The sequence below is a fragment of the Hermetia illucens genome, chromosome 1 (assembly GCF_905115235.1).
Source record: "Hermetia illucens chromosome 1, iHerIll2.2.curated.20191125, whole genome shotgun sequence".
Classification (NCBI taxonomy): Eukaryota; Metazoa; Arthropoda; class Insecta; order Diptera; family Stratiomyidae; genus Hermetia; species Hermetia illucens.
Genome location: NC_051849.1, coordinates 217206135 through 217220548, shown reverse-complemented (window position 1 = coordinate 217220548; position 14414 = coordinate 217206135). Strand labels below are relative to the sequence as shown.

General features: G+C 44.1%; 1 protein-coding gene across 3 annotated transcripts in view; it reads right to left on the bottom strand.

Moving 5' to 3' along the window:
• Positions 1 to 1480: 1480 nt before the first annotated feature.
• The window catches only part of LOC119646951 (vesicular glutamate transporter 1), a 68867-nt gene continuing 55933 nt past the window's right edge, over positions 1481 to 14414 (bottom strand). For 2 of the 3 annotated variants that reach the window (XM_038047644.1, XM_038047645.1), the window contains exons 6-10: positions 8985 to 9178; positions 8458 to 8917; positions 8212 to 8397; positions 4050 to 4223; positions 3824 to 3994 (exon numbers count right to left, since the gene is read on the bottom strand). In XM_038047644.1, coding sequence (XP_037903572.1) covers positions 3824 to 3994; positions 4050 to 4223; positions 8212 to 8397; positions 8458 to 8917; positions 8985 to 9178 — 1185 coding nt within the window. Of the gene's footprint in view, positions 3995 to 4049; positions 4224 to 8211; positions 8398 to 8457; positions 8918 to 8984; positions 9179 to 14414 lie in introns of all 3 variants that reach the window. The other variant, XM_038047647.1, reaches the window with a different exon arrangement.

The following is a 14414-nucleotide window of genomic DNA, read 5'->3' as shown; positions in this document are numbered from 1 at the left end:
GTTCAAAAATCTTCATGGTATGGGAAAGTAACCGGATCGGACGGTAATTTGAACATTCTGCTGGGCTACCTTTCTTTTTCCATATTGGAACAGTGGTACTTTCTTGCCAGTCAGATGGTGTTCTTCCTTCCTGAATAACCCGGTTAAAGAATTCACTCAGCCACGGTGTTGGGTCCCAGCTCTTTGCTTTCCAGAGCTCAGATGCGATGTCGTCAGGTCCTGTTGCTTTCCCCGATTTCATTTGTTTTATTGCCTCCTCGACTTCAGTTGCGCTGACTGGTGGAACTGCTCCAAATGTCGGCAATGATTGTGGAAGTGGAGGGTGAGCAAATTCTTCAGTTGAAATCTGCTCGAAGTATTCTCGCCATCTATCCGTCGCGGCTCGACGATCAGTAAGAAAAGTACCGTTCTTGTCATTAACACAACAGAAGTGTTCGATATCCTGTGTGCGTTCATCACGGCTTTTAGCAAGTCGGTACAGATCTCTCTCGCCATCCCGAGTGTCCAGTTTATCGTAATGATTTTTGAAATGGTTCGCTCGGGTGACAGCGACCGCTTTCTTTGCTTCCCGGTTGGCATTCTTATAAATTTGCCAATTAGCAGGCGTTTTATCGTCGAGAAATTTGTGGTAGAGGCGTTTCTTTTCACGGACCTTCATTTCAACATCATCATTCCAAAGCCAAGTATCTCGGTTGATGTACCGCTTACCCGGCTTGGTGACCCCGAGGGTTGCAGAGGCCGCTTTGTGGATCGTGTCTTTCATTTGGTTCCATGATTCTTCCACATTCGTAATGGTTGGCAATCGCATGAGTGAGACCGTTTCTTCGTTCTTCTCACCAAATCGCCACCATTTAATGCGCGGCGGGCCAGTGCGTTCCTCACGCCGTTTTATCGGTGGCTTAATTCGCAGGACAGCAATCAACGGCCGATGTTGAGGTGCGATGGTTTCATAGGGAACGACTTTGCAATCAGTGACAGTGGTAAAATGTTGACGTCTTATGAGAATATAGTCGATTTGCGTTTTATTGTTCCCACTATAAAATGTGGGAAGATGAGACAATCGTTTGATGAACCATGTATTCATAAGTACGAGGTCATGGGTGTCCGCAAAATCGATTATACGCTCGCCACCTTCGTTGCGCGCTCCGAACCCCTTTCCCCCATGGCACCTGTTACCGTCTGCCTTTTCACCGACATGACCGTTAAGGTCGCCGGCAATGATTATGTAATCGTCAGCAGGCACGTGACAAGTCTTTTCATCGAGAAGTTGCCAGAAGGCATCTTTCTCGGCATCAGGTCGGCCTGTCTGTGGTGCATACGCGGTGAAGAGGTGAATAGTGCGATCAGCTGATATAACGGTGAGCTTCATCAGCCGATCATCAAATCGTTCGACTTCTTTAATGGCATCACGGAAACCCTCTGAGATGGCAATGCCAACACCATATTGAGTGTGTGGGTTACCAAAATAGAGAAGTTTGTAGCCATTTTTACCGCGTTCGCGTTCAATGTCGCAGCTTTTGGAACCAGACCATCGGGTTTCTTGCAGAGCGCAGATGTCAATGCACCTTTTCCGAAGGGCTATCCTAATTTATGGTATAGTCATTCTCAGTACTATTTGAAAAAAAAAAATATTATAATACTTTATCATCGATTTAAATAATCATTTTTCTGTTTTTATATCTTTTTAGTTCCAATTGGTACTTGATAAATGAATATATGATTTTGAAGATATTTCTCTGTTTGCATGTCGATTGTTTCCTGGACGAAATTGTAGTCCACATTTTTTGGAGAGAAATTCATAAACAATTCATTTGAACAAATATTCCAAATATGAGTAAGCTTTTTCCAAATTGTATCTTAAGATTGAACAAATAAGAATTTATATCTTCAAAAGGAGAATAAATTTTATTTTTATAGTTTGAGGAACATTTGTAATATATTTCAATATATTTCATTAGAAGCCTACATGCGGCAATGAAAGTAAATTAGCACTTTTTAAGTAGGAAACTGGGACCAATTATCAAACTTAGTTTTATAAGAATTATTCGCAATGTAACTCAACGGAGAATAATGCGTCTTTGCTAAAACTCTGTATGATTGATTAATTATAGTTTTAGGACTTAAAGTTAACAAAGAATGCAACGTTAAACGTTCTGGAACAAATAAGCGTTTTGAATGAAGAAATGACTTCAACAATGCACCAACACATTGTTGAATGATATGCTTGCAAATAATATTCTGATTGTGATTATTATATGAGTGAATTGTTATTTTTTACTTAAATCTAGTTATAATCTTCAATTTTCCACATATAACCTCTTTATCCATATATTCTCTGAATATTTTACTTATTTATTACACATCGTTAATATTATTAATCTAAGTATTGTAATTTGTCCTTAATTATACTAAAATGTTATTGTCAACACAGCCTTTGAGAGTGAACAAATATTCTCTCAAATTAAGTTTTGTAATTATAATATTATCATGCATGCATACGCAACTATATTTAATAGACTTATTCAATTATGTTTCCCAAAACAATGATTAGCTGAAAGATAACTATAAATGAAACTAAGATACTTTGATACTAAAGTATTAATGTTTGCAGTAAATGCAAATAACAATAAGCAATTGGGTTTTGAAATTCAACAAATCCGAGGTTTCTTAGCATCAACTTATTGTAGATTGAATATTGCTAAATAATTTGCTAAATTCATAAATAATAATTATTATTTTAATTGTCCGATTAACAATCGCTATAGTGACTAATATTAGTAAATTTACAGATGCTAATTATTTCGTTTAGTTTTCCTGTACAATTTGTTTATTTTGCTTTTATTAAAATTGACTCTTCAGTTGTGCATTTTTAAGAAATTGAAACAATAAGATACGATACGATAAGATTGTATGTAAGTAGCGTTCGTCGATGTAGAACAGAAACATTGAGAACTTGAAGTAAATTACGCTAATTTTATACACATTATTAGTAGTTGAAATCACATTTAATTATTTATGTATCTAACAACTATACATAGCACTATTCCTCCAATATTACCATTATTTACGTTAATAAAAAACGTGCACAATTAACAAATGCAATTTTCATTATTAAATATTTCCAATTTGTTAATACAGACATCTAGTTTTCGATTAAAGTCAATAATAATTTTGGGGAAAAATTATGCAAATATTTCAAATTGAATTCTAAACTCTGTATCTCCTTATCTCCGTCGGCACGGAACTTGCAATAGCGACTTACAGACTCACATCTGATTTAGTATCTTCTATATTTCAGCTCCTATTCGAGAGTTTCATCTTTCAAATATAATCTTATCTATCTAATTAATAATTGCTTAAGCAGGGCAATTTCGTTCGTTCTTTAATGCCTATTTATTTAAATTTAATTACTTAATGGATTTACTTTGATTACTATCATTATCAATTCAATTAATTTAGCATCAGTTCAATTTTTTTCAAATCTATAATACAACGCAATCGTTATCTTAATGCCATATATCCCTTATTTAAATTCACAGTTTAAGGGGGGGGTATATGACAGACTAGTCAATTTCATTCACGTATGTATTATACAAATCTGAAGCAGATTTTATTTACAAAATTATCTCTAGAATGTATGTATATATGTACGTATGCTGTCTATGGCAATTCGATGATCAACTTTACTTTTGTTGCAATTAAAAATCTTTTTAGTAATTTCGAGTAAAACAATTGGGGTTTCAATGGATATTACTGGAAATCAATGAATTAATAATAAAATGGATTAATCAATGAAATTTACTATTTTTCTTTTTTTATAATTTTAATAGTTTCTATCCTCAGGTGTTCCATGCATATATGAGTCAGTTGCTTCAGGCTGCACTGGCTCTTCGGCAATTGCATTGGGAAAGGCGAAAGGATTGTTAGGAACATGTCCTGTTGCGCCATAATTAATTGTACTATTTTGCTGCATTTGTGTGTTTTCTGTTTCATTCTGTGATAAAATGTGAAATTAATACAATTTACTAAAGATTGAAGGGTATACTTACAAATTCTGTTTCTTTCAAATATCCTGCGGTAGTTGGACTCCATACTTTCTGTTCTTCAACCACTGGTTCAGCCCATGGTTGTAATTCACCCGATGCAAAGATTCCATAAAATGAGATGCCTACTAAATGGACAGAGGCGGCTATTGTGAAAACGGTCGTCCAACATCCAGTCGGCTGTAAAAATATAAAGATACGGTTAGTAGTCCTGTAAACATTTAACAGCTGCTCTAATTATAGTTCAGGTCGGTTTCGTAAGCCCAAGTGCTGGTAGTTCCTTAGAAAGCTGGAACTGTACATAGTTAACAAGAGGAAGAGGAAGAGGAAGGAAGGAAGAGGAAGAGAACTGTCAGTTCAGAGAACCCCCTGCCATCCGGCTCATGCACCAGTCGACTCTATTTTCTTTGCAACGAGAAGGATCCGAACTTAATGGGCAACACGGCTCCACATGTCAGCACTCCTCAGCCTCTTCTCGACAATGGCAGTCCATCTGCTTCTAGTTTAATTTTGCCAAAAGATTTGCCACTCATCTAGGGTGCGTCGCCGTTTTTCACGAGGAACCACCTCACTTGGTTTTTCCCTCTTGCGCTTGGCTTCACGTTCCTTAGTAAGAAGGGCACCGGGGATCACCATTAGGACCGGTTCAGAGACAGTGTGGTACGCACACGCCGCATATAAAGCTCCCTGTCTCTGTTCTTGCGCGAAAAGCTTACGATATACCTCCTTGCCAAGAGCGTCAACCCATACTTCAGCACTGTAAAGCAGGACAGACTGCGTTGAATTCATCATGAGATGTCGCCTTCCAGACAACGGACCTACAATATTTGCCATAACCCTATTTATGGCCGAAACTCCATCTGCAGCCTTGTTCGCTGCTGCTTTGATTTACTCAAAAAAGCTCATCTTTGAGTCGAGAGTTAGTCCGAGATATTTTATCGTTAGTTTTGACTCGAATATCGACTCGCCGAAGGATATGGGACGCAGGGTTGGAATTATCTTTTTAGTCACGATGACTACTTCGGTTTTTTTCCAGTGAAAGGTCGCACACTTTTAGATAGTGCGCCGCCACATCATCTGCATAACTCACTAGGCGTGACTCTTCTTGCATGTTGAGTTTAAGTAGACTATCATAGGCAGCGTTTCAGAAGTCCGGCCCTCCGGACCTCCATCTTCCTCCGTTTCTAAGGCGTTTCATAGAGCAGGGAGCGGTTCCTCAGATAGTCCCTCAAAATTCATAAGAGATAGTTGGGCACCTGGAAAGTATTGTCCATTGTGCCTAGAATGTCTTTCTATTTTACGGAATTAAAGGCATTTCTGACGTTAGGCGTTACAAGGAGCGCCACCCGTCCAGATCGGCGGCTATGCGCCTCCGCTCGTTGAATGGCATCCGCGACTTGCATGACAGCATTAGCTGAGGGTCCCCCTGCTCTAAAATTGCCGTGAAGATAAGTCTCCGGCAGCGCGAATCGCTTCAACGAGTTTGCTTCTGATGAGCTTTGAGACCACTTTTCCAGCAGTGTCAAGCATGCAAAGTTTGTGGTATGAAGAGAGCAACTCGAGGTCGCCTTTGCCTTTGCTGGTCAACGCTAACCTCGTAACCTTACAACGAAAAGGGAAAATGCCCTCTTTCAGGTAAGCGTTTAATGCGCCGAGCAATAGGTCTGGCCGGTGTTGGAATACCAGTTGGAGTGTTCTTGCTTTTCATGGAGAGAACTGGCTGTTCCAATTCTTCGATATGAAAAAGTGGACAGTCCTCTATTCTCTTGTCGCTGACGTTATCATTCGGTACGGCGTGCGCAGGGAATAGTGTCCGTACAATGCGGTCCAACTGCTCGACCTTGACCTTGAGTGAACAGGATTTCCATAGAACCCCCTCTTTTCGGGTCACCAGTTTGTGGGGATCCGGTTACCCCAGGAGTCCGATCGCCATGTCTCGATGTCCTCCTAGGCATGGAGGCTCCGCAGGCGGGCGTTATCAGATTCACGACTGAATTCAGGACAGTGTCAGCTGCAGCGCCACCACCTTCAGAAGTACCTCAAGCGCGGCCCCACCTGTTCCAACAAAAACTAATTGTGTTTAAATTACAAAACCAGCACTGAAGAAGGACACATATTGTGTCCGAAACACGTGTCTGCTATCCTAAAATAAAATCTATAGTTTAACTGGAAACTTTTCCTTTCAATAGGATTACTTCAGAAGAACAATAGTGGACAAAGGAACTATTTTTAATAAAACTTAAAAAACAAATTGTTCCAAGAGTTTCGACAAAACTTCCGGTGATCATTCCCTCAACGTTCCATGCACTGAAAGAGCGCCGGGGTAGTGCACACTGAGAGTTTTTGTCGAAGGCAATGTACTGGTGTTTGCTCCCCGAGAACTTCCAGAATTCGCCACCCGTCCACCTGCGACAACAGTGACTCCAACACGAAGGTTACATCTTGAATGATTCCCTCGCAGTCTGGGCGACGGGATGTTTGGGGTGGATCCGGTGTTTAGGGCTACCAGTCATGTTCTCGCCGCCATTTCGAGAATTAGTTTCTTTAAGGGCCCTGGCATTGAAGTCACCCCCGACCCGTGCCTAAGATAACGTCCCCCAAAGCATCGAGCCTGTGTCGAAAGTCCGGTATCATCTGATTTGGCGTAGGATAGACTTGAGTGTCTACGTTATCCCTGAACACGGAATCCAGACATAGCTGTCCCTTCGGCCTTGGGTAAGAACCTTCAGGAGGGTGTCGTCACGAACCCATATGGGAGAGTTACCTGATATGATATGGTGCCATGGAACTGGGTCCTTGTTTCGGTACTGCTCACTAATGAGTACTAAATCTGCTTTTGCTTTACCTCCGCAACGAACTGCGCTAGTAACTTCTTCCATTTCGGTGTATATTGATTTGAAGGATGCGAATCATGTTGACCGCGTCCTTGTTCTTTCCAGTTTTGCTCAGGAGACTGAACACCGCTCCGAGCCAGCAGTGTGCGTAACGGTCTCATCAGACGCGCCAGGGTCGCTGCATTGCATCTGTAACATTTGGTTGGGGTACCAATGTGGACATTGGTTACCTGCGGACATTCGCGTTTGATGGCAATTTCTACCTCGTTCTTTTCTGTGAGGTAGGCAACGTTTCGGATTTCCAGAGAATACGTGGGTTTGAACCTGGAAACCAAAGTTTTCTCTCTCAGAAGACGCTTGATAAAACGTAATTTGATTTGTTATCCTCGGGCTTAGTTCGGCTAGGACTCCACCACCCTGGCATAATTTTCGGTTAGGACCACCGCTTCGACAGCTGCTGTTACTAGTAATTTGGAGAAACAGGGGTTACCTGACCACCACAGTACAACCCAATCGATAGCAAAGAAGCCTTAGCCGCCAGTAAGTCTCTATTTGCGGATCTCTGTCAGGCTTCACTTCTAACGTCAAACATATTCTTTGAGGAAGATCTGACACCAAACCGCACAGAATTGCCGACCTATTGAGGGCCCAATTTAAGGGACAATGAATTCACTTTCATCGATGTGGGAAAGACCAGAAATCACTGTACCATTACCTGATATTGACTGGATAGTGGAGGGGGTCCAGCGATATCATACTCACGAACCCCAGTCGCATTTATTTTGCAAGGGGCAGAAAGCGATTTCCAGTTACTTTTTACCATAATACGCCGAAGACTGACTGAATGATGTGGAAGTTAACGCTGAGAGCCGAAATGGCGAGCATTTCAAATGATTAATGGCAGCATGATAGAAACCTTCGGAAAGAGCCACCCTATCATTGCGCTAAAGCATGGAAAGATTTTGTGGTCGAATCCAGATTCGAAAAACAGAAGAGAACCGAGGCTGGAATGGGTACAAAAATGTTCAGAAAGATTGATTTGATTATCATGAGGTAGCCTTGAAGTTAAACCAGATCCTCGTTGGTTGTATTTGCAAAAAGGACCTAAAACCATAACTCTGAGCTGGTAGTGAACCCTTAACGTAGGGGCTGGAATTAGGTTTATAAATGGTACCATTTAGGGAGTGAAATATGCAAGTTGAAATAAGATTGGAAACAAGGTGAAGAACCCAAGGCAATGACATTTGATCCTGACAAGCACGTCGTGCCATACCTCAGGTATGGTCAGGTACCATCATTTTGTTTAAAAAAAACACACAGTGAATAGTACTTACATCATCCTTTATAAGCCTATCAATTGCATAAGGAACTATAACTCCTGCTAACGTTCCAATTCCGTTCGAAAGACCCATCAGGATACTGGCGTACCTAGGGGCGATATCTAGATGATTAACGTTGTATCCCGATATAGCGAAACCACTAAACGCAACTCCGGCCGTCAGGGCGCACAGAGCTCCTTTCTGCAAAAGAGATAGTTACTTTAAAATGAGCATCCTAAACCTGCAATTCCTTGTACTTACCGAAGTCGAGGAGTGTGCAACGACCAAAAAGAAAAGTCCTTCCATTCCGAAGCCGCCACAATTGAACACTTTTCTCACCATGGTCGTTGACATAATTCCATTTTTACGTAAATGATCCGCCAACATACCACCAAAAGGCACAATAGTAGTCATCAAAAGATGCGGAAGGGATCCAATCAGTCCAGCCTCTTCAATCTGGAAACCGAACTTGTGTTTCAAGAAGGAGCTCTGATACAAAACAAGGAGATAAAAGTTCCACGAACGACAGAAATTCGCAACTATGATGGCGTAGACAGGCATGGATGTCATCATTTGCTTCCAAGGAGTAGTGGCTATTGATGGCATTGTAGTTTGCTGCGAACTTTCTCCCAAGGACTTTTCAATGTACTTCAACTCTTGTATGCTGATTGTTGGATGTTTTCGTGGATTTTCAAAACAGAGCCACAGCCAGAAACAGTACCTGAAGGATTCGAATTGGAAATTATTTTTATCTTATGGACAACAATTTCGGTCTCAATGTGCATTACCAAGTTATTCCAAAAATACCATACGCATAAAAGGGAGCTTGATATCCAATAGCGTCGGCTAAAATTCCTGACAGAGGAAGTCCAAATACAACACCAGCATATGATCCGCTGAATGCCAACGTTGCTAGTCGGGAACGCTCAAGAGGTGGAGCCCAGAATCTCCATATTCCGTGGCAGGCAGGATACGTTACGCCCTGAAGTGTGATTGCAAAAAAGGCATATTTAGTTTTGCGCATCAAAGCACTCTATACATATGTACGTATGTCATAAAAGATTTTACTGAAATCTCAACGAAAGGGGTAAAAAAAGTAACAAGTCGGGGGACCAGAAACTGAACGCTTCAGGTATGAAAAGTTTTGTTGGCTAGACGATAGTCTCACTACTACATTGCAGTGAGGAAATGTGTGTGACAGACAGAGTGACAGACGGACCGACGGGCAAACAGACAGACAGTAAACCAACAAGTGATTAAGATTTGGAAAAAAGATGTTCAGCGAAGCAAGACCATGCCAAGAACACCAACAACGAAGACGTAGAATTATGGCCTGAACGGCAACCTTTGACCCATAAAGGTGGTTTTGACACCCATCGCATCTGTCCAATGTGGACGACCATAGGAGATACTCTAAGATCAAGAAAATTACCCATTCAGGAGGAGCTCTTTAATTCGCCGATCTCCCCCAATGCTAAAGACGTCAAAATGTCTATAAACCACATTAAATGCTTAGGGTGATGTTTAAAAAGGATAATTGGGTTAAGACTCATAGGCAACAAAACGCTGATATGCAGAAACAACCCTTCAGGCAGTCCGAAGGCGCAACGTTTACAAAGCTAGTGAGGGCCATTAGAGTTCTCTTTAATAGGTCGCAGGAGGAAGGACGAGCACCCAAGAAAAAGCTGAAATCGGCCGTAGTTCCATTGACCTGTCACCAAATAAAAGGGTGCGGGAGAAAGATGACCATCTCTGGAAAATCAGCAGGTGCCTAAGAAGGAAAAGGGTGCTCTAATAGTTCCGAAGAATGGAGTTAAAATTACGGCAAGAAGGAAGCGTGCCTCCTTAGTGCGATCAAAACGGTAGCCAATGCGAACAGTCCGCAACGCGGAGCTGTGCACTTGACTGCCCAAGTCAACGTGATCAACCACCGCCGGTCAAATCTCGAACGGCTCCGCCCCAGGGTTGGATTGTCACGCCGTCCATAAGAAGCAAGGAGCTTTGAGCTAGGCTCTGAACATCGGGCTGCGGCTCAGCAGACACGGCCATTACAACGACACCGGGGTCTGAATTGCGATCCGTGCATACAATAGTTGACGGAACAGGACCCATATTGGACTTTTGGAAACGACCCGGCGTAGGCAGCCAGCCACCCTTTCTCATCTCGAGCTGCACCCTGCACCGTCAGGGCAACGAAACAAAAGCAAATGAAATATTCGAATTGAAATTAGGAAAACACAAATTGTTTATTTAAGGTCGGCTGTGTGAAGTAAATCAGATACAATAAAAGAGCACTCGCCGTAAGAGCCGACTTGAAGTTTTGGTTCCGGTACTCCGCTGCCGGTTCTTTTGGTTCGATTCCGCTCTGACTTTGGTGAGTGCTCCACTACACTTGGCTCCAGCGATGTTCACGGAACAAAAAGGCGCAAAAGGGTCTGCAAAACCTGTGGCTAACCTGGCCATGCGCGTACCACCTTTACGGCGTGAGAGCCCCGGGGCGCCACATCTGACGCAACACGTTTCAACCACGCGCTGGCCGGGCTAGACGAAGAATCAGTTCGGCTTGTCTTAGACATACTGGAACAGGGCTACTACGACATACTAAAAGCGCATCTAATATGGCATCTTTTTTTTTTTTTTGAGGAGGTGGAAATCTTCAAAAGACTCTTGCCTGGGCACGCCAGAGTGTGGGATTTTAACCCACTGAAACCATCCCCGACTCCCCCCCTACCCCGTGGGACCACCTTTAGGTATTACATTACGGGGCGCAGTTAGCTTACTTTAGCTAGATCTCCTTCCGTCTACCCGCGGGGTTCGTAACCGCATCTTCCTCACTTCTTCTGTTTTTCGCAGTTTTTCCTGGATTACAGCGATCATGGAATTAATCGCATCCCAGTCTTCCTGACAGGCTACCATTCTTCGGACAAAATATTCCGGTGATAGCACTTCACCTAAAGTTTCCTCCAGGTTCTTCCTTTCTTCCACGAACCTAGGACACTGGAAGAAAACGTGCGCCGGGTCCTCTGGGACCCTGCAGTTTGGACAATTAGGCGAGGTGTCCAATTTAAACCTGTACAGGTGTTGACGGTATCCCCCATGGCCGCTGAGAAACTGGGTGAGATTATAATTGATCTCCCCATGCTTTCTCTCCAGCCACTCCCCGATGGAAGGGATCAACCTGTAAGTCCAACGACCCTTTTCTGACTGGTCCCATCGCTGTTGCCACCTGCTTATGGATCTCTCCCTTTCGGCTTTTTTCACCTGAGATAAGGGAGAGATGGACCTGGTGTTATAAATGTTCATCATTTCGATTGCCAGGATGTCAATCGGCATCATTCCCGAGATGACGAACGCTGCATCGTCTGAGACGGTCCTGAAGGCAGAACACACCCTTAGGGATGTTCTTCTGTAGACCGCACTCAGTTTATGTGTATTGCCTAAAACCTGCAGTGCTTTTCCCCAAACTGGGACTGCATACAGCATGATAGAGTTCACCACCCTGGCTATGAGCAGCCTACAAGTATGCCGCGGGCCTCCTACGTTCGGCATCATCCTTGCCAGAGAAATACTCGTGGTGGATGCTCGTTTACAAGTATGCTCTATGTGCTGCTTAAAATTAAGTCCTCCGTCTATCATCACCCCCAAGTATTTGATGGCCGGCTTGGAAGTGATGATACGATTCCCGATTCTAATGCAGGCGTAATTAGTGATGAGGACCGCTTCCGTCTTTTCCTCCGCGAGTGCCAGTCCCGCACTCTCTAACCAAGCCTTAATAACACTGATTGCTTCGCTTGAGTACAACTCAGCGTCCTCGAGATGCTTTGCGACCACAACCAGTGCTATATCATCGGCGTAACCCACCACCGTAGCCTCCTCCGGAACCGGAAGGTTGAGCACATCATTATACATGATGTTCCACAGTAGTGGGCCCAGTACAGAGCCCTGGGGGACACCCGGGGAGACAACGTACTCTTGGGATCCGTCATCGGTATCATACCAGAGTGTCCGCTCTTTCAAGTAGCTATCGATAATAGCGGCGAGGTAGGTGGGAACACCAATCGTCACCAGAGACTTTCGTATAAGGTTCCAATTGGCCGAGTTAAATGCATTCCTCACATCTAGGGTCATCACCACGCAATATTTGCTGGTACAACCCCTTCCGTGAATTGCATTTTCGGCCGAGCCAGTAACCATTTTGATGGCATCGATGGTTGATCTGGCTTTCCGGAACCCATACTGCCTATCAGAAAGGCCCCCTTGGCTCTCGACGACTGGAAGTAATCTATTATAAATGGCCCGCTCCAACATTTTCCCCATAGTGTCTAGAAGACATATGGTCTATAGGAAGACGGTTCACCTGGAGGTTTGCCAGCCTTAGGCAACAGTACCAGCTTCTGCCGCTTCCATGGTGCAGGAAAAATACCCTCCGACATGCACGTTTCAAACAGCTCCGCGAACATATCCGGTCTACTTTTGACGGCAAGTTTGAGAGCCTTATTCGGTATGCCGTCAAGACCCGGGGCTTCGACTGCAGATCTCTAGCAGCTCGTCCCTGGTGACTGGTGGAATCGGCGTCACATTCAGGGTGCGCTGGAAGGTGTCAGCACCCCCCTCTTGCTGGGGAAATAACCCCTGGATTATTTTCAACAAGAGCATAGGGCACATGATCTGCGGAGACGATCGGCCTCTGAATCGTCCTGTCACGATTTTATAGGCACTACCCCACGGATTTATGTCCGCTTCCGAACAGAGCTCCTTAAAACATTCCCTCTTACTCCGCTGGATGGCGAGCTTGAGGTTCTTGCGAGCTTCCCTATAGGCATGCTCCTTTGGCCCCTGATCGATCCTACCTATTGCCTTCTGAGCCGTTCGTCTGGCTCTGTGGCAAATCGATCGAAGATTGGCAAGTTCACTATTCCACCAATAATTGGGTCTTCTTGTGGAGAATGAACACCTCCTAGGCATCGACGCATCACATGCTTTAGAGATGCTCTGTGTGACATGGAGAGCTCTATCCGTGGAGGTGCCTGCTTTGCTAGGCAAGTCTAGCCACACCTCCATGAATGTCTGCTCATCCATCGCTTTGGCAGACCATCCTGGTGTTCCTCTGGATTTCGGCTTCCGGGGTGCGGGTCTCCTGCCTTGTGGCTCCATCCTTAGTTCAAAGGTTGCCTGGTGGTCGCTGTACGTGAAGTCCTCAGTAACTTGCCAGGACATGTCACGTGCTAACGCAGGGCTGATAAAAGTCAGATCTACAATTGACCCAGTTCCCCCTTTCCGATAAGTGTTTATATCGCCTTCGTTGGCCAGAACCACATCCAACTGGGCGAATGCTTCTAATAAGTACCGCCCCCTTGCGTTAGTCTCTTTGCTGCCCCACTCGATAGCCCACGCATTAAAGTCACCGGCTATCACCTTTGGACTCCATCCCTTTGCATCGTGAACAAGATCGTCTAACAGTCCTTCAAACTCGGGCAGGGTGAGGCTCGGTGGGGCGTAACAGCTATATATGAATATACCGCTTATTTTTGTCCACACAAAGTCGCTAGCCGCCTGACCCATGCTATATTGTATGGCTTGACGACCGCACGCCCATATCGCCGCTCCACCAGTCGAATCTGTGACCCATACACCCCCGTAGAGATTTCTGTACGGTTCACTAATGATAGCAACCTCCATCGGGGATTCGTAAGTGGTCTGCGCAACCAAATCTTGTGCGACCCTGCAATGATTAAGGTTTATTTGTATTAACCTCATTTTTTCACTGCAGTTAACGCCTTCCTAAATTCTGGGCATTTCCCACTTCCGGCAATATGCCGGTTATCCCTTCCCTCCTTTTCTTCGCACAGAATGCATATGGGGTCTCTATTGCACTCCTTGGCAATATGTCCTTTTTCCCCACATCTTCGGCATCGATCGGACCGATCGATGCCGCTAGTGCATGCCTTCGCGAAGTGTTCAAACATTAGGCATTTGAAGCACCTTTTTAAAGAGATCTGTTCCCTTAGTCGGCAAACAACCCATCCAATCCGAACCTTCCCCACGGCCAACAACTTCTGCGCTGACTCCACTGGCAGTCGCATTGTGGCCGTTTGAGTACCGCCATAAGCCTTCCTTAGGCTCACGATGGATTCTTCCCTGAAATCCTCCAACTTGAATTCTTCCTTCAAGGCAGTGCAGATCTCTTCTCTGGATGTTACCTCATCGAGATCCTTGCA